The following is a 27194-nucleotide window of genomic DNA, read 5'->3' as shown; positions in this document are numbered from 1 at the left end:
AATATTTGAATATTTGTTTCCGTTTTGTTTTTTCACTCAATGAACCATCCGTTCGGATTGTTTTTGTTTTTATGTTGCTATCTAAACCTTTTTGTTTTCACGCCGCTAATCCTTATTGAGGGCGGATTTTACTTACGTAAACACAAACAAATGATAAACTTATATAGGATCATATGTCAGAAAATATGCTTATATGTTTAGTTTGTGAAAAACGTGCACTATTAAAGTGCGTGTAACCTGAAAATGTGCCCTTTCAAATGATTACGCGTGTCATATATGTTTTATCTCATATAAATAAACTTATGCAATAGTTTGTTTTTATATTGGACTGTTGGTAAGTTTTATCTACATGAAATATGTTATGGCGCGACCCAGTTTTTGAAGTTGTATCACGTCACTTTGTTTTGATGCGTAGAGTATATTTTGTTTGTAAAAGTTGATTACATGGAGACTTGGTTACACCGTATTGATAAATCGTTTTTGTGGTAAACAAATTGTTTAAAAAATATTTCGAATTTATATCCTATAATTTTGAATCACAATAAATTAAAAACAGATATCAATGTACATTATATGTTATGAAAAGGATAGGCAATACTTCGTCCGATTTTCATGTGTTTGTCTATTGAAGCTATTAAATGCAGGTACATACATAGTTTGCATCCTAGACCTGGCGTGTAAACGGCACCAACTAATATAGACAAAAACCAGTCATATACATATGTGGGTTACAGTTTAAGCAACATTTGCTGAGACTAGCCTTGATCTTCGGATATTTAACATCTAAGTTTTCGGTCTTGTGATTTCAATGAATATTTTCTTTATTTTGTTCTTATATAACCCTACGAATACAGCGCGAGGCACTGTCTGAAAATTATTCTTTTGAAGGTTTTGCGAAAAAAGTACATTTGTAGTTGCACACAGACAAATATTTCTTTCCAAGACAATCGGAAGTTTCGACCTACCAACTGTGACAGATATCTGTCAATAAATGAAGTTGCTAGGAAAAACTGTAGGACACTGAAGGAAGGCGCAACAGAAAACCGAACCATGTGACCAATGAAGGACAACACTGCGACTTTATGATGACTGATAATTTTTTCGGGGAGCATAAATATATATTTTTACAAATACAGTAGGACTACTTGAAAGTTATGTTGAATTCTGCTAAAGTCATTACTAGAGGGAGTGGACAGTAGCTTGCACTTTCCAGTTCTGTCCATGATCAGGCTGAATCAAATCGAGTCGCAATATTTTCAGCTGTGCCGTTATGGTCTTTTTTTCAGGGATTCTATTCCTCTCTATACAGTATTGCCTCAGTGTACGAAAGGCGGTGAGGAATTCAAGAAACAGATTTTGACACTTTATTATTAAAGGTCATCCTTACCCATTGACCTGCTTGAACCGGAAGTGATTAACCTTTGCCATCAGTTTGACCAAGCTCTATATTGTATACCGACTGGTCTTAAATTTTTATCCTGGTACCCCTAAAATTGAAAATGGACAGTTCCAAAAATGGAAGTATGGCGAGTCCATTACAAAAAAAATCAGCAGATTCCGGAATGTATATTTACGCAAGCAACACTAATGTATGTGACGGTTCTGCCATCGGCTTACAAATGCTGATTAACGATTGTCTATTATATAAGTAACCTAGCAATCTTAAGCAAACTACATAAAGGGCAATGAAAAGACAATATATACTAGGTTTTGCGATCATTAACCCATTGCTTTCTAAGAACTGGTTTTAATGTTGATTCTGTTCTATTTCAGCTCTGAAGGCACAAAAGTGGCAACTGGAATAATATAAGCTAAATACAGGTCAACTTACAGCAAAAGGATGCCAAACAGCAATTCTCAGACCTTTCTGAGATAAAAAAAAAAACATTGATAACACCACACTATCTAATGGAATATCCATTGTTTACTGATTGCTATTTCAAATGGCAAGAAATAACCATTTTAAAAGAAAAATAACTTTCATTATTTTATTCCTTTAGAGTCAATGCAATGATAACAAAATAAGATATATTACACATAGTAGCAAATATATCAAGATATAACAACTCAACATGTATTTCAAATGATAATGATCTTATAATTTGTAACTATTATTTACATGACAAAAAATTTCTATAGATCATAATAAATAAAACAAGAACTGTCGGAGGACAGTCACGTTCGACTATTCGAAAAGTTGTCACAACAAGTGTGTTTCATTGAGTATAATAATGCTTACTAATACAAATACATAAAATTGTCTGAAAAGGTACAAAGGCTTGTTATTAAGATGAATATGTTAGGGAGAAATTTATAAATACGCCTAAAATTTAAAAAGACTGCCCCACTCTTTTTATAAACTAAGCGTTCAATAGAAAAATACTAATGGATCTTTACAGAAATTTCATTTGGATCTGTGTGTTATTTATTGTTTATGCAAACTTTATTATCAAATTGAAAGGAATTATGGCATAATGAAAACTTATTTTGATCTTCACCTGTTCACTTACTGTATACCCTTGATGGGCATAATATCACTTTAACCAAAGTTTCTATAGAGTGAGACTAAAAGCACCACACTAAATACGGTATATACCGGACAAGACGCTTGAATGATAAAATGCTTAAGTCTTGTCTTTGAACCCAACGAAATGAACTTTAAAATGTCTTATTCATCTTTTCACACTGATTTATGTATGATAATAAATGAAAAATGTAGGAATCCGCAAAAAAACGATATTTGTTTATTTACTGATCATGATTTCTGCAAGCGTCTAGAGGTACTGCTCCAGTCCTGTATTGAGTTAAATCCGCAATTATATGTTTTGAATAAAAACTATGTCTATGTACCAAACAAAATTAAATTAGGATATAAATTACAAGAGAGCCAAATATCATGTTCATATTGATACCTTTCATAGTTAATGGGTTAAATAAGGAGATAACTTCTAAAAATATCTATTAAAATGTTTGAAAAATGGGCTACATTACTTATGTTTTAAATGACAATAATGACTACAACCAAACTACCATAATATTTGAGCTGCGTCATGACAAAACCAACATAATGCGTTTGCGACCAGCATGGATCCAGACCAGCCTGCACATCCGCGCAGTCTGATCAGGATCCATGCTGTTCGCTTACAAACCCTATTACAAGTAGAGAATCTGATAGCGAACAGCATGGATCCTGATCAGACTGCGCAGATGCGCAGACTGGTCTGGATCCATGCTGGTCGCAAACCCACTTTGTTGGTTTTGTCATGACATGGCTCATTTTTGTTTTCCTCTTGAATCATGTTTCAAGTCATTCATTCCAATTGCCTATGTCATAAAAGTATTTCAAATCAATTATCACAAAAATGAAAGTAAAAATAATAATACAATATGGACATTAATTCTAAAGGTATCATCAAAATATCTTAAACAGTAAGAATTAAGGATATAAATTTATCACATAAACTAAAGCGCAAGAGTGTAATAAAGCCATTTACTAAAATTGATATTACACTAATGTAATAACACTTTTAACGTAACATTATTAATGCTATATAAAAATATGGTGTAAAATTGCACTTATTTTAACTTTACACTATAGGCATCTCGATGAAAATTGGCTCTCTAACATTTCTTATTTTGAATATGTGATAATTTGAATATTATATTCATGCAGATTCAATACTAAATTTATCAAACTTGTTGAATAAAACAATATTATCCTTGCTAAAGGCTTGTATAATATGATTTTATTCAACTCGTTCAATAAACATAGTATTAACCTACACTCATTCAATATCCTCTTTGATCTATACAATACATTTGAATATAAATGAGAATCTATTCACATAATTACATGAAAAAAAATCAATTTTATCAATTTTAATATCAAATATTGATAGGTTTTCAGTCCATACTATTACACCCATAAACACTACGTAAATAACCGAGGTATATTGAGTCAAAAATTACGAGTTGTTTCCCTTATCTTTGAGTAAAATTAATATCTCTTACGCTAAAACAATACAAATTAAGCCGTTTTTAAACTGCTAGTTTGTTGTGATTTAATGTCTGATTTTAAAAATTCATTACATCAATGGAAAGCTTTGGTTCTTAGTTTTGTCACAGTATGTACTTTAACACTAAAGTATTAAAACCTACCATATGACAGACCATTTTACATATGATTTATACAGTGAGATACGCAACCGGTTATCTTTACTTGAAAAACTACTTAGAAGAATAGCGTGTGGTCTGCTAGTTAGGAAACTGTCCATCAGTGTATTGACATTGATTAGATTGTGAATCAAGTACTCTACAGTCACTTAACTTTGATCCATGCACTACTTTTACTTAATTTTGAGCCATGTTAATATTTATCTTGTCATTTTGCCATGCTAAACTTTAACTAGTCATAAATACACCCTCATATTTCACTTAACTTGGATCTATCCTCAACTTGAATGTCACTATAATCCATTCTTAACATTTAACATGGATTCATACTCAATTGTCACTTGAAACCATCATCAATTGTCGATTATCAGTTCACTTGGGCACAGAGATCCCTGCCATTCACTCAATTTTTTATCACAGATGAACTTGATAGCATAGCATGTGGCAGGCAATTGTTCCTTTAACATGGTTCTTTTGAACCGTGGTCTCTTCTTCTCCACATTTAGAACTTCAAGTGTTTAGCTAAGTGTTACATATACAATTGTTGTCAGATACCAGCATGTTATTTATCTATCAAGGTTCCTTTAGGTCTCATCTTCTTGGCCTCCTCCTCAGCCTGTGATAAAAATAGAACAAAAAAATTAGATTCTTTTATTGTCAGCTAATAAATTTTAGGAAAGGTTATGGTAAAATTCAATTAAATTTTAATTCGTACCTACATGCACAAGGTAAAAGTCTATTTTAGTTTTAGTTTAGTTTAAAAATTATTGATTTAAAGATACATTATGCTCCAGAAACAATTGAATCATTCCTTTCTTAGAAAGGGCAAATATGAGTCTTACGAAGTTTAAATAATGGTTTTAGATATGAAAGATGCTTATTACCTGTTGAAAAAAGTGCTCATTACAATAGGGCACCAAAATGAAAAAAAAAAAACATTTTGAGAAATGAATATAAAAGCAAAAATTAAAGCATATCTGGGACATAATGGGCCTTTTAGCTCAATTGTGAAGAAAATTTATAGGGTATTTAAACCAATTTTGTGTCCCATTTCCTGGAACTAGCTATTGCTGGTGTCATATGATGAGACATGGTCATGAAGCAAGTCATTCACGAGGTAGACACCTTAAAATGCTAAGAAACCCCTCCCTCCACATTTACACATTTTTGTTACTCCACAAACCCAAACTTTTTGTTTCCACATACAAATTCTCATTTTTTTCCCCTCTTTCTATACTGAATATGGGGAAATTATAGATTTTTGAAAAAAAATATCATAAATAAATCTGTGCAAGTGTTAAGATTATGTACCTGTTCCATCAACTTTCGTTTACTCATTCCCTTTCTCAACATCTGTTTCTCAATGACTTTGGCATTGGCAGCGTATGAATCTGCAATCTCTTTCTGCAAAATTATTCAATACAAAATATATGATACATATGAATAAAACAGAAAATTTATTTGGGGTTTAGAGTCATATCAAGACTGTTCAGCAGATATGGCAACTTTTTCAGCTTTATTGCCCAGGTAGAGGAAGACATAAGATGCCCGTTCATGGTGCATTATTTCAGAAGCAAACCAGCACCTTGGGTCCGACTACCAACCTTCCAAAAGCAGGCTTCCAAAAAATTTCAGGAAATGGCAAAGTATATAGAGGATATTTGTTTAGTTTAGTGTAAGATCGGAATATATTTCACCGAGTGAGTACCAAAAGGTATATTTCACGAGTGGCGCAGCCACGAGTGAAATATGAACTTTTGGTGTTCACAAGGTGAAATATATTTCAATCTTACACTAAACTAAACAAATTTTCTTTTTATTACATGCAAAGAAACATTTTAAAAAGACATTAAACCTAATACTGAATGAAAAGCGCGCCAAATAATAATACAACGTGACGTCATTTGCAACGTCACGTCATTAAGTTGGTACCCAGTACTGTGCACGCTGGTATTTTACTGAAACAACGTAAGGGGCTTAAATTCAAAACAGTGAAATTATCAAAGTGGTAATTTCACTGTTTTAAACAGTGAAATTACTAGTTTTATAACACTGATATATTTCTATAAACCACCGAAAAGCATGTAATAAAATATTTTCTTTGGGTTTAAAGTCACATCAGCATTGCTATTGTCATATGGTGACTTTTTTCAGCTTTATTGCCCAGGTAAAGAAAGACATTAAATTCCTCTTCATATTTTTTAGACACAACCAGCACCTTGGGCCGGAACACCAACCTTCTTAAAACTGGCTGCCAAAACAGACATACCAAGTATACAGTTAAATGTCAGGTTGGCATTTATATGTGCAATAAATTGTTATACATGTATTATAGGTTGCTTACTCCACCAACTAAGTCATGCAATTACCAATAAAACGTTATCAGTTATTGTACAATACTCAATAATCAACATACTCCACTTAGGGATCAGAAATACCACATCAATTCTAAGTGGTACTGGGATATTCTAATGTGCTACTTTTAATTATCTGATATCAATTTTTGATCGCACATAATTTCATATGTATGATTTTAGAATTTGTATCACACTGTAAATGTGCAAAGATATGTCCAATATCAGCTCAAACTCAAACAAAGCAAAATGTATGCCATATAAGACTTATTTTACTCAGTTATGTATTTTTTGTATGTAAATTCTTCTGGTTACAATATGACAAAACTTCTTACAACTGAAGAATATATGTACTAAAATTCAGTCCCCTTTCTTGGAAATTTATACTGAAACAAGAGCCCAGTTTGAGCCGGGTGATGCTCCCCGAATAGGTTTTGGACACAGGAAAGTCCACCTCTTGTAGATTCAGAGTTATGTCCGTGGAAAAAGTTCAAAGTGCAATAATTCCAAAATTAGGCAAGGAAGAGTTACTGTTCTTTGCACTGCACTTCTAATCAATGTGATCTATCAACCTACAAAGTTTCTTGTTCATATCTCTTATGATTTCCGAGTTATGTCCTGGACAACTTCAAAATGTAAAAATAAACAAAGGGCAATAACTCCAGAATTAGGCAATGCAAAGTTATGATTCTTGTGCATGCACATCTACCCATTGAGATATATCTACCTACAAAGTTTCATGTTGGTTTATACAAATTTATTTTAGTTCTATTGTGTTGGAAGCTATAAGCTTATTGAAACACTCTCGAATCTGTTCCTGGAACCAACCAGTACTAAGCAATGAATGTAAAGTTTCTTGCTCAAGGAAACAACGGCTTGCCTCTGACAGGGTTTGAACCCACGCGGTAAGCAATCCTTAGATTACTAGTCCGACGCGTTAACCACTCGGCCACTCAGCCACTGTTTCATGTTGATATCTCTTATAGTTTTACAGCTATGTCCTGGACAAGATTTTTCTAAAAGGGGAAATAATTCAAAAATGAGGCTTAACAGAGTTATAGTTCTTTTGCACTGCACTTCTACTCAATGAGATCTATCTACCTACAATGTTTCATTTTGATATCTCTTATAGTTTTAGAGTTATGTTCCGGACAAAGTTCAAAGTGTTAAAATTAACAAAGGGCAATAACTCCAAAATTAGGACAAAAAGAGTTATTGATCTTATGCACTGCACATCTACCCATTGAGATCTATTCACCTACAAAGTTTCATGTTGATATCTCTTATAGTTTTAGAGTTATATCCCTGACAAGAGTTTTCTATCAGGGGAGATAATTCAAAAACCGGGCAAAATAGAGTTATGGTTCTTTGACACTGCACTCCCCCTCAATGCCCTCTAACACTGCATGAAGTTTAAACAAATTATCTCCAAGGGTTTTCAAGTTATGCTCCGGACAAGACAACGGACGGACAGACAGACAAGGCGCCGATTATATGCTCCCACCAAATTTTTCGGGGAGCATAAAAATAGCATAAATGTTACCATATTTAGAGAAAGTTTTGGCTCAAGTTTTCGCTCAAATATAAACAGAGACTACTTACCGCCTCAAGTTCCTCTTCTTCATCTTCCATAGTTGACACGGTAACAGAACTAAACTTGCCCATATTCTTTGTATGTTTTGTCAAGGTGACCTGTAAAAATACATAGAATATTTAATAATTTTACATACACTGTAGCAAGAATTTGTAAAACCAACCTACCCTGCCAATGAATTGAAGCTGTGAACATATAGAGTTACTTTAACTCTTAAAACTGAAGTTGATTAGCATTTGCTTTCAGTATAGAGCTGAGCAAACCTGCATATCTGTTTGGTTTAGTTTTAAGGCTCACTAACACAATTTTGGTAATTTGATGCCTACACAGGAAAGATGATTGTGGCTAACCTCGGATATCACAAACTTAAAGGAGCACTAGGGGTCAAAACCACCTTACCTGCTGGAGCTAAGAAATGCATAGACTCAAGTAATTCTAACCCATTTAGTCACCTTTTATGATCATGCAGGGATAAACGGTGATGTATATCTGTGCAGTCTGACTTTCATGCTTAATTTCTATGTTTTAATATAGAGATCCCTTAAAATTTGAATGGACTATTACAAATTCAAAGCAGGGCAAATCCATTATATGTTTATACAGATCAAAGGTAAATCAGGTATTATATGTACACCATGTTTACCTTCTTGGGTTTGGCAATCTGGCTGTATACATCTTTTTTCACCCCTTCTAACTTCATAGCACCATCTATTATAAACATGACAGTACTTCTACCCTGGTGGTGATATGCTATCCACAGCCCACATCTGTTAAGAACATGTGTACATTGTAAATATTGTATCAATTCTGGGGGTCACTTGTTCAATCCTAAAGAGAGGTGTCATATCTCCATGACAACTGATCTCGAACATTGAGTCTAATGGTCATTTGTCTCTCGCAGCTGACTCATAAATCGTGTGGAATTAGTAGTCAATTATTTGTGAAGGAATTGGTAATTACTAGTTACTTATCCACTAAAGCTGATATGATTGATCGACCCGCAAGTTATGACCAGAAACATAATTATGTCAATATAGGCATAACAAACAGAAACATAAACTTTGTATCAAGGCCTAGAAAAAAATTCATTTGAAAAATGGTATAGCCAATGCAATAAAGTAAGTAAACAAATAGCTTTCAGTTTGTGTGCGTGTTTTTTGTTTGTTGTTTGTATTTCATTTGCTGTTGTTTTCTTTTTGATTGGATTTGGAGTCACAACAACACATTTATGATGAACTTACAAATTTACAGCGGCACCAGTGCCAACAGAAGAATTTTCCCATGACATTACTATACACTCTAATGATACAATTATAGCTCTCGGGACAATCAGATTAAAATAATATATTAGCAAATGATTTGAAATAGCCTGTGATTTTTTTTTCTTTATTCATTCATTATATCATATATGCATAGAACCTTCTTTTTACAATACATGTAACTTGTGTGCAATGCTATAATGCAGAAACATTTTAAAATTGATACAAATTCCTTGCAAATCATAAACAAATTCAAAACTAACCGTTTGCACTTCTGTCTATACTGTTTTTCAATTCCAGCTGGTCTGAAAAATAGTGTCAAATTAATTTAAAGCAATTTCTCCTCTGATATTAGCTAAAAAAGCAATAACAACAAAACAACATCAATAACAAGTCATTAGCAATTGGTTGTTCATAAGCAAAATGTAAGTAACTACTACTAATGACTTGTCATATACAGAGCCTAAGTGATTCTTGTTGGGAATATTAAATAACAAAATAAACTGTAACCATCATCAGGGCAGTCTCACTAAATTTTGAAATTCTTTTGGCTATTTCATCTTTAAATTGGATGTCAGCATCCCCAAATTTACAATGATGTCAAGAATTCCAACTGAAATACAAAGCAGGACCACTCTATTTTTACAATGTTATAATTATAAAGATTATACAAAGTAAGCAAGTTAATGTTAAATGTGACAACTTAATATATACCTTTGGAGATACACAATTTCATCAGGATCACAGGTCATTTTGTAAGCATGTTTGGCACCATCTATCACACGTGCACCATCTCGTGGACGTAATGGTAACTTTTCGATCGGACAATCTGAAGTATTGAGATGACAAGAATGTAATATATAGTATTGCAAGGAATGGCAGGAATCTAGCACTGCTAAATTATCTAGTTACTATGCATGAAACTGACTTGTGAATTAGGAACAGGGAAAAAATAGTCTGTTATTACTCTGTCAAAAAGCTAGGGAAAATGCACTCAAATGCTTGCAAGCAATAATTGTTTCAGTTAACTGCTTATTGTGTGAAGGTTGTTTATCAAGATATATACCATTTTCAAAAGCTTTGCTGTTGGGTGAACCCTTTAAAATGTGTATATCCAGTAACACGGGAATGTGTAAATAACTCATAAGTAAGTTTTTAGGGATTTGAGCAATGAAACAAGTAAAATGTGTTCAATAAACAAATCAAATTTATTTACGGTAAACCAAATTCAAAAAAATGAATGGGCGCATAAACAGATGTGATATTTCAATCAGCATTACAAATTTTTCCAGGAATATGTTTACTTTTTGTGAAAATGTCTACCTGGGCAACTTTTGTGTTTTGTCAATATCAGTAAGTAAGTAAAATACACATTTAAAATTTATTTTTTTCATAGGAAGTGACTAGCCATATGTGAGTCGCTTTACACACTTTGTACATCATTTTTTAATGGTAAGAAATTTGCAATAATTAACAAAATATGAATGTATCATTTTTAAAAAAATATTTTTTCAGATGCCATAAATTCCAGGGAATTACAGTCAACCCGGCCCTTAAGTTAACACACTCATTAGTAGCAAATATAATTAATCATATCATTATTGTTGATAATTAAATGTTTAATTACGAACTATTTAACATTGCGAATTGTATATGTACTTCGGCTATTGATTTAAGATTACAGGGGCGTGCATGTAAGATTATTATTTATGCTCCTTCATAAAGGTTTTATTTTGACCAGTATGAATTTAAATTCTCTCTATAATTAATCTTACTTAAAAACTGTCAATGCAGTTGAAAATCTTCAGTGCCTGGGATAGGTAATACTCATTTTTTGAGTATACAACAATTTCATAAATATGGTAATTTGAAGGTTCGAAAAGTAATTGAAGAAATTAACTTGTACCATAATTTTGCTAATATTGGAAAGGATCTGTATTCAAACATTAATAATTTATCGTCTAGTACCTATTTAAACTAGTTACACTGATAACTATCTATAATGTTTTGTTTTGTTTTATTTCACTGCTATCGATCGAAAGAACTGTCAGCAACTGCCCTATTGAAGATTGTGTCTTCCATGTATAGACCCACACTAGAAGAAGACGACTAGTGAATTGGTGTCTGTATGTATGAACATTGTAGGGGTGCAGTGTTTTTTTTCTTTATATAACTACTACCCTAAAACGGTACTGTTCCCAATAGAAAATAGACATTAAAATTCCCAATTTCCAATGTTTAAATTCCCAAAATGGCTGTTCAAAATTTCCACAAGGCCAAGAAATTTATCTGAAATCATTTAAATCCAACATATTCATATAAATCACCACTTCATAGTTCTACCTTGAAGTGGAAGCTGTTAGCTATCTTTATTCATGATGATTAATCATATTTGTAGCTGAAAAATGCATTAAAAAATATTCCCAATAGAAGTCAAAATAACGCATTTTTTCCCAATCAGTCTGGTACCAGCACTATACCCAAAGTAGAGAAAAAAAAACGCTGGGGTGTGTGACATTGTAGAACTATGCATTGACCATTGTATAACTATGCATTGAACATTGTAAATAAGTAAACCATGCATGTTTTGCTTGCTTGTTATTATTGATAGTTTTTATATAAAATAAATAATAAAAGATATCATCGTTAAACTTTTGTTGTTGTTTTTGTTGTTAAGTGTTTTTATTATATACTTACAAATGAAATATTGAGAAATATTGATGAAATAAAATGCGTATTTTCATTTTCCGTATTTTCACTGTAAAAATTTATTTTTCACTGCAGTGAAACATATTTTCCGTATTTTCACTGGTGTCTTGCCGGACTACTTTTTTTAAAATTCTGCCAGTACACAAAATTTAAGGGAAAGTCTTTCAAATTTTAATGTCAAAAAAGAGAAAAATGTATATAATAAACAGAAAATTCAAGTTTTGTCTATAAATACATGATTTATTTTCATCTTGTGGCATGAAAATTACCATATTTCACTCGTGGCTACCGCCACTCATGAAATATTTATTTTCATTCCACTCGATGAAAATAAATCATGTATTTATAGACAAAACTTGAATATCCTCTATATATTTTAAAGCAAAATAAATAATAAAAAAATTGGACCGGGTTGACCAGACATAACATTGGTTTGGGGCCGGGTTGACCAATTTAGGGCCGGGTTGACTTGGGGCCGGGTTGACTTGTACCGGTAGTCAGACTATTCTCTCTCTTACCAGTTCCTCCCCTGACGTTTCCTCCCTGACGGTTCTCACCCTATTTTGGGGGAGAACTGGCTGCATATTTGCAAATTAGAAGACAGTTCCTCCCCATTGTTATTCTTATAATTACATTATTATTAAAGTATTTAGATGATAAATAAATGGGTAAGTTTATTATGAATTGATATAAATTAGAAAAAATATTTTATTGAAGTGTTTAGATGTTAGATAAATGGGTAAGTTTATTATAAATAGTAATAAATTAGAGAGAAAAATACTTAATGAAGTATTCTGATGTTTAATTCAAGTTTCAATTTTGTTAGCATCATCAGCAACAATAAATCGGTAAGTTTATTATCAAATAATAATATAAATTACAGAAAAAAATATTTTATTGAAGTATTTAGATGTTTAATAAATTTGTAACTTTATTATCAATTGATATAAATTGAATTAGACAAACTTTTTTTAACATAGAATAATAATTGATCAATGATGATATTAGTTAATTATTCTGATTTTTTAGTTAGATGTAATGTATACTTTTTAATGTGTTTAGTCATTGAAAATAATTAATGAATAATTTACTTGATTAGGATAATCATAAGATATATATATTTTTTTAATAAATAAAAATAAAATTTTTAAAAAGCAAAAAGCAAAAAATGATTAATAAAAATTCTAATTGCTAAACTTTTGTATATAATGAAAAAAGTTCAATACACACATTTATTATATACTTATGAATGAAATATTGAGAAATATTGATGAAATAAAATGCGTATTTTCATTTTCCATATTTTCACTGTAAAAATTTATTTTTCACTGCAGTGAAACATATTTTCCGTATTTTCACTGGTGTCTTGCGGGACTACTTTCTTTTAAATTCTACCAGTACACAAAATTTAAGGGGAAGTTTTTCAAATTTTATTGCAAAAAAGAGAAAAATGTACATAATAAACAGAAAATTCAAGTTTTTTCTATAAATACATGATTTATTTTCATCTTGTGGCATGAAAATTACCATATTTCACTCGTGGCTACGCCACTCATGAAATATTTATTTTCATACCACTCGATGAAAATAAATCATGTATTTATAGAAAAAACTTAAATATCCTCTATGTATGCATTAAGTTTGCTGCCAGTGATAATTGAGGTGTTTATTAATTCCTTGGTGTTGATTAGATTAAAATAGCTGTGAAAAGGTGTTGATGAATAAGTATTATATTAGTTATTTTGTATTATATATTGTTTCAAGTTAATGACCACATGTTTTTAAATCAATTTCGTAAAAAAGTAAATGTGGAATGTGTTTGCATACCAGGTGTTGTTTGTATTTATTTTCTAGAACATATTTGTTTCCACCTTATTCACTATTTAACAAATAAATGAACATCACAAGCTAGACCTTAACATAATTACAGGTGTATATCAATCACTGTCCAATGATCTATATCTCTCACAATAAATGTGTTAATAGGATTAAAATACTGAAAAATGGTGTTAAATTTACAGGTGTTGATAGGATTAAAATACTGAAAAACACTTTTCAGCTGATAAACATAAAACATAAAATGCAGTTAATATCAAACACATTCTTTTAATAATCTTCATTAAGAAATATTATTAGATTAAGTCAAAACTAAAATGATAATATGTAACTTACAAAAATAAAATTGGGGGAGAACTGTCTGCATATTTCAAATTTGGGAGAGAACCGTCAGGGGAGGAAACGGTTAGGGAGATAACCGTCAGGGAGAGGAACTGGTAAGGGAGAGAATAGTCTGTCATTCACTTGTACCGATTCCAGGATATAGCCTACTTTACCTTACACATTTGTCAAACTTGAAGTGTAATAAAAATACAAGAAGGAAGCAGATAAAATGTGATCTTTTTAAGAGTTAATTTGTTAAACATTTGTAGCATTGCTTTGGTGCATCATTCACAAATGCGGAGTAACCTTGTAAAAATTGTAAAAGTGGGGCGAATCGTCAGTGGGACGAATGGTTTATAACTATTCATTTTTACCTATAATTAAGCACATTTGGCCACACAGACAATAATAAACATTGAGAGGCTTTTCTCCTTGGTATTCCTCTTCATCTTTGGTGTCCGTACATACAAGAGACTTTGAAACAACCTTTGGCATTTCGTTTATTTCATTTAGACGTCGTAAGTGTTGTTGTTGTTGTTGTTGTTGTTTACAAAATGCACATTTCCGGTATGAGATAAATCCCGTATCAACAAGGTACGGGTTGTTTTGAATCAGGAAAAATTCTAAAAAATCCTGTTGGGGTTTGATTTAAACATGACTTACAATGAAATTAAAGCTGTGATTTAAATGTAAGAATAAAAGCCTAGAATTACAGTCAAATCGGAAACGAGACACCTCAGCCCCACTCCAATTTTGAAGACAATCACCCATTGTAATTTTTAGTCTATTTAGAGTAAATATTTCAACAACAAATAAATCTTTTATTTGCTAATTTTCTTTATCATTAGTAATTTTGATAAAATATTTAACTCCGGGCTATATGTATCTAAGACAAAAGTTCACAAACTTTAAATGACTGATATGAAATACATGTAATTTATTTTAATCAATCAAACTTTCATTGCAATTTTACAACATGAGAATATTCCCGCATTAAATAATAGAGTAGGTGTGAAACTGGCAGGCATCTCTATAGATTCAAGTCTCAAGTCCAAACCCTAAAAAAACAAAAACATGTAGCTTGACCAACCGTTTTACTCAAAGGGACCCGGCACAGTGTTGGGATAGTGTAAAAAATAATTCTAGAAAAAAATTATACTTTATATATAATATATATATACAATATATTTTTTTCTAAATTACTTTCTTACACTATCCCAACACTGTGCTGGGTCCCTGTGGTTTTACTTCAGCTTCAAAGTGGAGAAATTGCCTCAATGGTCATTTGAGTAAGATTGGGGCTAAAAGCACATGTCTTTGTAATTGTGGAACAGTAGAAACATTTAAACCTTTTAGAGGACTGTACTATGTATGAAGCATCAAATAAAAAACCTTAAAAAGAAAATACTTTAGTGTTCTTGAGAAAGAATTGTTGCTTGCAGCTGGGACAAAAAAAAATACCAATTCAAAGACTATATATAGCCAAGAGAGTTGTCAAACATTGCAAATGAATTTGTCGAATCAAACTCTCTTTTTAAATCTCTGATTTTTCTTTTCATTTATTGTAACGCTACTAAATGTATGAGAGTCTAATACCGAAATGGAAAAACCAGAGTTTTTATCTGTACTGTACATTATATATACCGGAACGACAACACGGCCTTTATCAATGCTTTGAACTTGTTAAAAAAATTGGTTATTTGTTAAAAAATGGATCGATTTCTCATTAAAAATCCTACTGCAAATGATTCTAGGCTTCAAAAAGAAAAAGCTAGCGGATCAAGAATGAAACAAGCAACGATAACTTCTTTAAAGGTAAAATAAATAATTTTCGCGAAAGTTTGAATTTCGGATAACTGAATTCGGATATCTAATTTAAAATTAATGCATGTTTTTTAGCAGGGGTTTTATAATCCAAATACTTCCTGATTTATTTATTTATTGTTGTTGTTGCAATATCATAAATCTAAGTTACATAAACATAAGTATACATAATATAATATAAAATAAAGGTTTAAGTTAACAAATAAAATATCATTTCATAAAATTAATATTTAAGGATTCATTTGGGTAAAGGGTCAACTCGGCCCTATATCAACTCGGCACGGAGCAACTCGGCACAGGTCAACTCGGCCCTCTATTAAAAACATATATTAGGATATAGATTGTTTATTAATAAAAAATTTTAGGAGAAAATTACTATAAAGTTTAGAAATATGATCACTTGAACAAACAGAAATTGAAAAAGTTGGCAGTGTACCTGTACGTATTGTTTGAAATTATCTTTGTTAAGAAGAGATATCAAGACAATATATGTTAAATATTGATCAATAAATAGAGTTTTTAGATTGAATTTGTTCTTTAATATGACCAATGCTTTTTTAAGGGTATAGATGGATACCGAAAATAAGCTATTTTCGCGAAAATAAGATCGCGGCTACGAAAATAAGATTTATTTTTTAAATAGTGCATTTATCTGTTGAAATAATTATGTAAAATATATATTTATGCATTCATTGAATGATTTTACAGCAAATTAAAATTTCAGAACAAAAAAATATTTAAAAATGTGAAGTTTGAGCCGAAAATACTATGGTACGAAAATAGCTCAAATTGCCGTGTAAAGCGAAAATAAGATCGGGTCTACGAAAATAAGATTTATTTTTTGATATAATGTATTAAAAACGTATTTTTTGTTTCTTAATAATTGATTTGTATGAATGAAATAATAAATTTCAGAACTAAAACTATATTTTAAAAAAGTGAAGTTTGAGCCGAAAATACTATCGTATGAAAATAGCTTGAATTGCCGTGTAAATCGAAAATACGATCGGGTCTACGAAAATAAGATTTATTTTTGATAAAATGTATTGAAAACGTATTTTTGCTGATATTAAATGATTTGTTTGAATGAAATAATAAAGAATAAAATGTTTTGTAATGAAATATTACACGTTTGTGCGGCAAATATGGCAAATATTCCAAATTTAGTATAGTAAGAACGCATGAACATATAACCAAGATGGCATCTACGAAAATATATATAAGATTTACATGGTTCATAACTTATACTAAAATAGTATTAACTTTACTTTTAGTGATTTTGCAAATAAGTTTTAAGAATGAAATATTCTCTTATAAGACTTATGTTGTCTCTTTAAATAAAGTCTTTATTATAAGAAATGTTTGTGGTGAAAAAGTATCAAAATAGAAAAAAAAAGAACTATTGCAAAAACAACATGAAACAACGACTACGAAAATAAGATCTAGATCTATATAAGAATATGTACCGTACGAAAATAAAATCATAACAGTACTCTACGAAAACAAAATCTGTAAAGAAATAAAAGCTGTATGAAAATAATGTTCATACGAAAAAAGGTATATACCAAAATAAGATCTCGCTGTAAATAGTTAATACCTGTATGAAAATGTTAATTATTTATGAAAGTACTACATGTACGAAAATAAGATCTGTAAACAGTTCAAAGTCAAAACCTGTATGAATTGATATTCGTACAAAAAGTATTGAGAATATGATCTGTATGGAAATACTATATGTACGAAAATAAGATCCTATTGAAAATAAAACTATACGAAAATAAGATCTGTATGAAAATATTGTCTGTATTCGACTAAGATTTTTACAAATGTAAGATATGTGAAAATGAAAGTTGCATGAAAATAATATCCTTACGAGAATAAGATACATATGAAAATAATATACATGTATGTAAAAAAATATACCTGTATGAAAATACTATATATACGAAAATAAGATCCTATAGAAAATGTAAGAAAATTATACGCACGAATATAAGATCTATATGAAAATAAGATCTGTATGAAATAATGTCTGTTTTTTACTAAGATTTTTACGAAAATAAGATCTGTGAAAATAAAAGCTGTATGAAAATAATATCCTTGTGAAAATAAGATTGATACGAAAATAAGATCTGTGAAAATAAAAGCTGTATGAAAATAATATTCGTGTGAAAATAAGATTTATACGAAAATAATTAAGATCTGTACGAGAATAATGTCTGTATAGCGGTAAGATTTAAACGAAAATAATATTTGTATGATAATGATATATTTATCAGAATGATATGAAAAACGACTCTATGAAAATAATGTCTTTATAAAATAAGATCTTTAACGAAAATAAGATCTGTGTAAAAATATATCTTTTTATAACAAAATATGTACAGAACAGAACAGAACATAATCTTTATTTGAGAGGCACAGATTACAAGATGACATTTTGTAATTACATGTGTACAAATATATATATCAATATTAAATGGGTATCATAATTTAAGTTTCATGTGGGGAAAGTGGATATTATCAACATACAAATTTCATAGGTAAATATTATAAGCTTTTAACACAAGTGCTAAAATATATATATATGTCTTTGCAAATTTTTACAATTTAATCTCAAGTTATCTAGAAATCAGGGAAAAATTAACACACTCGCACGCACAAACAGAAATAATATATTTGTTACGCACATACATAAACACACACGCGCGCGCACGCACACACGCACGCACGCACACACACCTATACATACAGAAGTACTATTTGAAATTTACAGCAATAGGAAAACAGTTAGAACAAAAAATACAGCATAAAAAGAGTTTGCTATCATGGTGCGAAGTGAAATAATTTTGCCGTGGGAAAATTACTACTACAACTTTTACTATCCATTTCGTTCGAGCACGAGAATCGTGATTTTCATTCATAGCTAGTTTTTAAGGCGTGGTTTAAAAATTACAATTACATTTACGACATGCGCTTATGAAAAGCGAAAAATAATATATATTTGGATGAAAGATATTTAGTATTAGGTTACCAATTATATAAATAATTTAAAGGAATGACCTAAATGGATTTCCCGATGTAATCGAATTTGATTGGTCATTTATTCACGCGTTCATTAAATCAATGTTTATTTCACTTGACCTGGATGATTACACAAAATAGAGCCGGAAGTGTGCTTAATTTCGTTCGGATGGGATTTTATCAGTGGAATTTAATGTACTTGTTGAATCGTAAGAAGTGCGCGTAAAAAATAAGATATCTATATGGAACGCCAAGACTGTCTTATGCTATCAATGTTTTTGCTATCTTGTGAAATGATGATATTATTTTGTCATTTAAGCATATAAACATGGGCAATTTACATCATAACTTGTCTAAAGACAATGCTGACTTGTTCAAACAGCATGTTAACTTGTCAAATAATCATTATGACATGTGCAGACAACATGTTAACTTGTCAAAGTATAATGATGACTTGTGCAAACGACATGTTAACTTGTCAAAATATCATGATGACTTGTGCAAACGACATGTAAACTTGTCAAGATTTCATGATGACATGTGCAAACCGCATGTTAACTTGTCGAATTATCGTGATGGTATGCTCATAATACCTTAACAAGTTAACATGTGTTTTGTACAAGTCATTACGATACTTTGACAAATTAACATATTGTCTGCACAAGTCATCATGATACATTGACAAGTTAACATGGCATTTGCACAAGTCACCATGATACATTGACAAGTTAGAATGTAGTTTGCACAAGTCATCACGATACCTTGACAAGTTAACATGCTGTTCGCACATGTCATCATGAAATTTTGACAAGTTAACATGTTGCTTTCACAAATCATCATGATACTTGGACAAGTTAGCATGTTGCTTGCACATGTTATCACGATGATTTGACAAGTTAACATACTGCTTGCACATGTCATCATGAAAATTTGACAAGTTAGCATGGCATTTGGACAAGTCATCATTATACTTGGACAAGTTAACATGTCGTTTGCACAAGTCATCATGATACTTGGACAAGTTAACATGCTGTTTACACATGTCATCATTGAATTTTGACATGTTAGCATGGTATTTGCACAAGTCAGCATGATACTTTGACAAGTTAACAGTGCGTTTTGACATGTCAGCATGATACAAGATAACATGTCATTTGCACAAATCATCACAATTCTTTGACAAGTTCACATGTTGTCTTCACAAGTCATCATGGTTATTTGACATGTTAACATGCTGTTTGCACAAGTCATCATTATACTTTGACAAGTTAACATGCTGTTTGCACATGTCATCACGATAGTTCGACAAGTTAACATGTCCTATTCACAAGTCATCATTATACTTTGACAAGTTAACATGGCGTTTGCACAAGTCATCATGACATTTTGACAAGTTAACGTGCTGTTTGCACATGTCATCACAATAATTTGACAAGTTCACATGACGTTTGCACAAGTCATCATTACATTTTGACAAGTTACCATGTCATTTGCACAAGTCATTATTATACTTTGACAAGTTCACATGTTGTTTGCACAAGTCATCACGATACTTTGACAAGATAGCATGTTGTCTGCACATGTCATCATAATAGTTTGACAAGTTAACATGCTGTTTGTACAAATCAGCATGTTCATTTGACAAGACATGATGTAAATTGCACATGTTAACATGCTCAAACGACAAAATAATATCATCGTTTCACAAGATAACAAAAACATTGATTACATAAGACAGTCACGGCGTTCCATATATCTATATGAAAATTTGATATGATTGGTGACTATGATAAATCGCCAATAAACACCTTTAATGATGGGCTTTAATAAGTGTGTGTCAATTACGATAAGTGCGAAAATCCAATAATCCAATCATCGTATAAACGCATTGATTGCTGCCGACAGTCATGTGCACGTGTCATACGTTGTATTATTTTTTTCCTTCTCTCAAATTTAAATATCTTGTTTATGCATTATCTAATTAAAGCACTTAATTAAAGCAATAAAAGTATATACTTTTTTTACTGAATATAGATATTATTTTCATATTAGAATCTACACGTACTTTCAATTATCTTTTATATTGGTAAAGAGCATTTCCATATTGATATTTTATTTTCATATAGATATCTTATTGTTTACAGATTTTGATCTCTTTTTCGTATCATTCTGAAACAGATATTATTTATGTTCATACTAATACATTTGTATTATTTTCGTATAGATCTTATTTTCGTAAGGATATTATGTTCATACTAATACATTTGTATTATTTTCGTATAGATCTTATTTTCGTAAGGATATTATTTTCATGCAAATTTCATATTCACAGATCTTATAAAAAGATTTGTAAAAATCTTAGTCGAAAACATAATTTTCATACAGATTTTATTTTTGCAGAGATCTTATGTTCGTATACGAGTAGATCTTATTTTCGTGCAGATATATTAATTAATGCAGTAATTGTTTTTACAGATCTTATTTTCGTACATATATAGTATTTTTTATACAGGTGTTATTTTTTAACAAAGCTCATTTTCGTATATATATCTTATTTTGGCATAGATCATATTTTCAATTAGATCTTATTTTCGTACAAATATCAATTCATATATACGGATTTTAATCGTTTACAGATTTATTTTCGTATAGATCATCAATTGGGTCTTATTTTCGTACATGTAGTATTTTCATACATATATTATTTTCATTCAGGTATTATTTACTAACAGGTCTTATTTTCGTATGTACATAATTTTCATACTTACGGATCTTATTTTCGTAGAGTACTGTACAGTATAGATTTTATTTTCGTACATATTCTATATGCAGTAGATCTTATTCTTGTAGTCGTTGTTTCTGGTTATTTTCGCACTAGCTAATTCTTGCTTTTATTTTGATACTTTTTCACCACTACCTTTTTATTGTCTTATAAGAGAAGATTTAATTCAATTCTTACAATCTTATTTGCAAGTAATACAATTTTATAAGAGTTATGATCGCCATCTTGGGTTATTTTTTCGCATGCCTTCTTTCTATACTATTTGGGAAATTACCATATATGCCTCACAAACGTCTAATATTTCATTACAAAATACTTCATTCTTTATTATTTCATTCATACAAATCATTTAATAACAACAAAAATACGTTTTCAATACATTTTATCAAAATAAATCTTATTTTCGTAGACCCGATCTTATTTTCGCTTTAAGCTATTTTGGTACGATAGTATTTTCGGCTCAAATTTCACTTTTTTAAATATTTTTTTGGTTCTAAAATTTTAATTTGCTGTAAAATCATTCAATGAATGGATAAATATATATTTTACATAATTATTTCAACAGATAAATGCACTATTTAAAAAATAAATCTTATTTTCGTAGCCACGATCTTATTTTCGCGAAAATAGCTTATTTTCGGTATCCATCTATACCGCTTTTTTAACAAAATTTTTTACAAAAAAATCTGGAGTAGCAAAACATGCGTATAAATTGTAAATTCTTTCTTTCTCTACAAATTCACATACAAATTGGTACTTTCATCAATAAAACTTTTCAATATCCTTGAGTAGAGGTCTGTTAGTGTGAAAATGTTAAACCATGAAAGTTATGATGAAAACATATCAAAATATGTGATAAAAGTAGATTCTAATCATTATCAGTAATATATAATTATGGGCCGAGTTGACCCGTGCCAAGTTGGAATAGGGCCGAGCTGACTCAAGGGCCTAGTACGTTTTAGGGCCGAGCTGACCCTGATTCTTAATTTGATTGATAAAAACCCATTAGTAATTGTAAAATTTTACACTTAAAAGGATGATAATTTTTTGCTGAATGCTTTAAATGGAAAAGATTTTGGCTTTTCCTGAATTTTGATTTACTAGTATTTCAAGTACTTTGATACTGGGTATTGCAGGGAGTAGTTGTGGTTGATGACATTTTACACCATAAATCACGGCTCCAGCTTGCTACTTCTTCCAAAGAAGAGAAACTCCATAGCCTTTCCGAGCTTCTCAAGAAGATTCCACCACGTCATATAATGATGAGTACAAAAATAGGTGAGTTAACTAAAAGCCAGTTCTGGCTTCCATAACATTAAATGTCCCTTTTATTTTGACATTGTGCAACAGCAATACTATAAAACTTGTTTGGTGAAGACTCTTTAGATAATTAAAAGCATAAGATGTGGTTGGCAAATTTTTATATATTGCTCTCATGTAAAGAACATGTTACAGCCAATGCAGCTTTATGGTGTATGCCTCTAAATCCAGGGACTGCAAGGGGATTGTGGGTTCGAGACTCACTTCGGTCATGACCATGTTCATAAACAATTTTGAGACCAGTTGTGGCAGTACTGGTTAAATTCAGAAAAGTTTTGTTAACAAAATATACTGTAGGAAAATGTGGTCAACACATCAACTCTTGTGAATGTCTTTCTCAAAATGGACAAGTAAATCAGACAGTGCATGGTATGATTCACATATAAATAAAACTTCATTTCGAGACATGTTTGGGCCCATATTCTTGTCAGTAACAAAGTTTTCCAAAAATGTTTACCCAGTCACACAGTTATGAAAGGAAAAATTGCTAAAGAAATCGTGAACACAGCTATATAACTTGACAGAGGCATGACCTTTTGTTACCGTGAAAAATGTTAGTTGGCATACATGTCATGATTAAACAAAATCTAAAGGTAGCATTGACAGATTTGATAGAACTGTATTATCGTTTTAATTTCTTCACATAATAATGACTATATATGAACAAGTATTATTTAGCAATATACAGTGTCACTGTGTTACATTTGGTCCGAACTCAAATTACGAAAGGAAATGTTAGACTCAAGGACACTGTTAATATTTTACTTAAACAATAAATGCATACATAATATTGATAATGCAAAGATTATGTCATATATTTTATAGCAGAGTAAAAAATTACTTAAAATGTATAATGCTAATGCCACATGAAATTTCAATTTTCTCTTGCATAAGCATGTTGTTTATATTATTATATTATATGTTGGTATGGGTTGATGGCATCTATCAAGATTCAAATTAAACATTTGAGTTTGGTTTGAGTTTATCTTGTAGAAATGGGGGAGATAATATTAATTTTTATGCAAGAAATATTAAAGAGAAATTTGTTTCTTTGTAGGAAAGAAAACAAATTGATACAATATTCAACTTTGTAGGAAATGTTTAAACAGAATACATTTTATTTACAGAAATATGCTTCTTTGTAGGAATTGTTAAAGGGAAATTGATACAATGTTGAAAAAGAATATGTCAGTGATTTTTCTCACTTAATTGGGATTTTGGGGAAACTATTGCTAAAATTGTTAAATTGGGAAGTAAAAAAGCAGTTTTAAGTTCAGAATTTTGGGAAGATGGCATGATTTTAAAGAAAACTTCATTTGGGAAGAGGCCTTTTTATTGAAGTCTGTTATATATGCAGGAAAATCATGTGTACATGAGTCCTTTGTTGTAGGTAATGTTATTAAGAAGTTACAAAATAATGAAGATGAAGATATTAGGAAAGCTGCTAAAAAGGTGTATGTGAAATGGAGGACACATTTTGTAGAGCATATGGAGAGACCCATGATTGAAGTAAAATGTGATCTAAAGACAGAAAAGTTGAGGGCATCAGGCACGAAATTACTGACAGAAGCTTTATGTGTTCAAGTAAGTTTGAGTGAAATGAAAAATCATATTGATATTAACCTTCAGCATGCTAATTGTGTCTATTCCTGGCATACTCATTTTAGATCGAAAGATCAAGGGTCAAGGTCATAATGTCCTTTGTTTACTTGGTCGATTAAGTTTTTGCTTATGGTCAATATATTCAGTTTTGACTTTTAAACTTGATATGTGGATGTATTTTGATGAGTTCTGCCTGCCACACCCCTTTTTTATAAAAAAGTCAAGGTCTATGTAACCTTAAATTCAAATAATTTCTTTATTTCAAAACTGGAATTGCTGGAATATCAGGAATACACATGTACAAATGTACATTGATATACATGTTTTAAATGAGGTAGCTTGTACAGTGGAAACTATCATTTGAATATGTTTTATTTACTGTTTTCATGGTACATGCATGCTTGTTTCAGCCCTCAAAAATACAACATACTAAAAGAAAATATATATATGTAGTTGCTTTATAATTTCTCACTGACATCTGAAAAATTGAATTCAGGATTCTCTCTTCTGACAAAATAGTGAAATAATATCGCAAGACATGAACTGATGAAGAAATTGGTTTGATTTTCTAAATATTAAAACCATATGAAATCAAATGTTGAATATATATCAATAATATATCAATATCTCGATATTCAATAGCAGTCCTAATATTAAAAATATACTATGCTCATCTTTGAGCAGAAATATATTGAAATCTATGAAATTCTTACTAAATATTTCTAATTTGAATAAAAGGAATGTATAAACTATGTATGAGAAGCTGCATTCTCTATTACAGGTCAAATAAAGCTGATCATTTCTTTAAAAAACTGCCAGTTTTTTAATGACACTATATTTTCATATTGTGTGTGGAGTTTAAAACTTAACATATGAAGTCAAAACATGTTTATTTTATATTTATACAGAGACTGTGTAGCAAAATTATCAATATTTTCAAATATCAAATTTGAACATAATATATCTTTAACCAATCTCATTAAAATCAGACCATTGTTTTCACTCATATACTTTTTGCTACCTAGCTAAGGGTAGTGGAGGGACAGTTAAGATATGATTTTAATAAGATTCATCTCTTTAATCAGAGTAAAATAAATGTTTGTGTTTTAATTTTTCAGGCCTCAGATAAACTTCCCGAGGCCATAGAGAGGGAGACTTTTCAACTTCATAAAAGACTGATAAATAACAGTTACAGAAGAACTATAAGACATCTAGTGTTCATGTTAAAGAACCAGGAAGATTTAAGAACAAAAGTTAAATCAGGGGAGATCACTGTGACAGACTTTGTAAAAGATAATAAGAAAAGCTGATGAAGACAGATTTGGAGTGGTGTTTTGATTTTGAGAAATTTGTAATTTATTACTTTTTCGTTTAATTCATTTATGGTTAAACTTGGTTATAATCATAGGTAGCTTTCAAAATTTTAGCAGGAGTTTTGATAGTTTTTAACGAATTTAATCAAGATAATTAAGTTTCATGTATCAGTGATTTCAGATCAAGTTTATTTTTAGATATTATAAAGTCTTTAACTTGCGAGAGAAATGAGAGTTAGAAAACAGTATTATATTTGTGAATGTTGGACAATGAACGTGACTGGAATGTTTTAGAACTTGTCATCTTTTATATATGAAAAATATTGAAGTATTACGCCAACAGCAGAACAAGGTTTTAACATAATATTATGTACATGTAAATCTATAAAAAAAAATTGACAAAAACACCATCAAATTCAACTGAAGAAAATACATATCTCAATTATCCATAGGGGTGTCACGGTTAGAAGAAATGCTAACCGTTGAAATGGCGACCTCAAATAACGGTTTTAAATGTTAAACGGACGGTACTAATAAAATCCTTAGATTTTCATTTTGAACTTTGTTCTATATGACGAGATATTTTTATCGTATTTTATAGTACTCGTAATAATTACTATACATATCCAAATATTGAGTAACAATTTTCAGTTAGGGTCGTACCGTACTCCAGCAGGTCAGAAAAAATATATTGTTGAGTACAATTAAAATACAAACAAATTGTCATATCTTGCTATCTAAAAAAAACACAGGTAATATTTAGAATCAATTTAAAACTATTTTGCCTCTTTGTCAAAAACATGTACTAAATTTGGTTACTGGTTTATTAATTTTTTAACTGTTTTTAGCTAAAAACTGACCATATCCGTTTTAATGTTACACCCCTATTATTTTGTCAAGATTGGCGGTAGACAAGACCATTTATGATATTTAGTGAAGAGTTTAAAATACATGTACAAATACAGATGAGGAAATGTGCAATTAATGTGAACAATTCTATTCCAGTTTTGATTTTGAGGTATGCTTATACACATACCTGAAAGATCCAGTACATAACAAGAGAAATGATGGTTAAATTTA

General features: G+C 30.6%; 2 protein-coding genes across 2 annotated transcripts; one reads left to right on the top strand and one right to left on the bottom strand.

Annotated features, from left to right (window-relative positions):
• Positions 1 to 3260: 3260 nt before the first annotated feature.
• Positions 3261 to 14803, bottom strand: LOC132745807 (STING ER exit protein-like). The gene is made up of 7 exons (XM_060734791.1): positions 14624 to 14803; positions 10095 to 10209; positions 9644 to 9685; positions 8765 to 8888; positions 8130 to 8219; positions 5485 to 5577; positions 3261 to 4789 (listed from the first exon to the last, which is right to left on the bottom strand). The coding sequence occupies exons 1-7, from the start codon at positions 14742 to 14744 to the stop codon at positions 4736 to 4738; spliced, it is 639 nt and encodes a 212-aa protein (XP_060590774.1). The 5' UTR covers positions 14745 to 14803; the 3' UTR covers positions 3261 to 4735.
• A 1076-nt stretch (positions 14804 to 15879) lies between these two features.
• On the top strand, positions 15880 to 26115 carry LOC132745806 (transcription elongation factor A N-terminal and central domain-containing protein 2-like). The gene is made up of 4 exons (XM_060734789.1): positions 15880 to 16064; positions 23016 to 23157; positions 24590 to 24783; positions 25920 to 26115. The coding sequence occupies exons 1-4, from the start codon at positions 15960 to 15962 to the stop codon at positions 26109 to 26111; spliced, it is 633 nt and encodes a 210-aa protein (XP_060590772.1). The 5' UTR covers positions 15880 to 15959; the 3' UTR covers positions 26112 to 26115.
• The last annotated feature ends 1079 nt before the right edge of the window (positions 26116 to 27194 follow it).

The sequence above is a fragment of the Ruditapes philippinarum genome, unplaced genomic scaffold (assembly GCF_026571515.1).
Source record: "Ruditapes philippinarum isolate M1 unplaced genomic scaffold, ASM2657151v2 ctg945_1_1_1_1, whole genome shotgun sequence".
Lineage (NCBI taxonomy): Eukaryota > Metazoa > Mollusca > Bivalvia > Venerida > Veneridae > Ruditapes > Ruditapes philippinarum.
The sequence above is the reverse complement of the archived record's forward strand: the minus strand, read 5'-3'. Positions and strand labels throughout refer to the sequence as shown.

Coding starts and splice junctions, on each gene's coding strand:
- LOC132745806 (XM_060734789.1), top strand. CDS start 15,960: ATGGATCGATTTCTCATTAAAAATCCTACTGCAAATGATTCTAGGCTT. Junction 23,158..24,589: donor AATGATGAGTACAAAAATAG/GTGAGTTAACTA, acceptor CCTTTGTTGTAG/GTAATGTTATTAAGAAGTTA. Junction 24,784..25,919: donor CAGAAGCTTTATGTGTTCAA/GTAAGTTTGAGT, acceptor TTAATTTTTCAG/GCCTCAGATAAACTTCCCGA.
- LOC132745807 (XM_060734791.1), bottom strand. CDS start 14,744: ATGCCAAAGGTTGTTTCAAAGTCTCTTGTATGTACGGACACCAAAGAT. Junction 8,889..9,643: donor TATAGACAGAAGTGCAAACG/GTTAGTTTTGAA, acceptor TGTTCTTAACAG/ATGTGGGCTGTGGATAGCAT. Junction 4,790..5,484: donor AACGAAAGTTGATGGAACAG/GTACATAATCTT, acceptor TTTTTATCACAG/GCTGAGGAGGAGGCCAAGAA.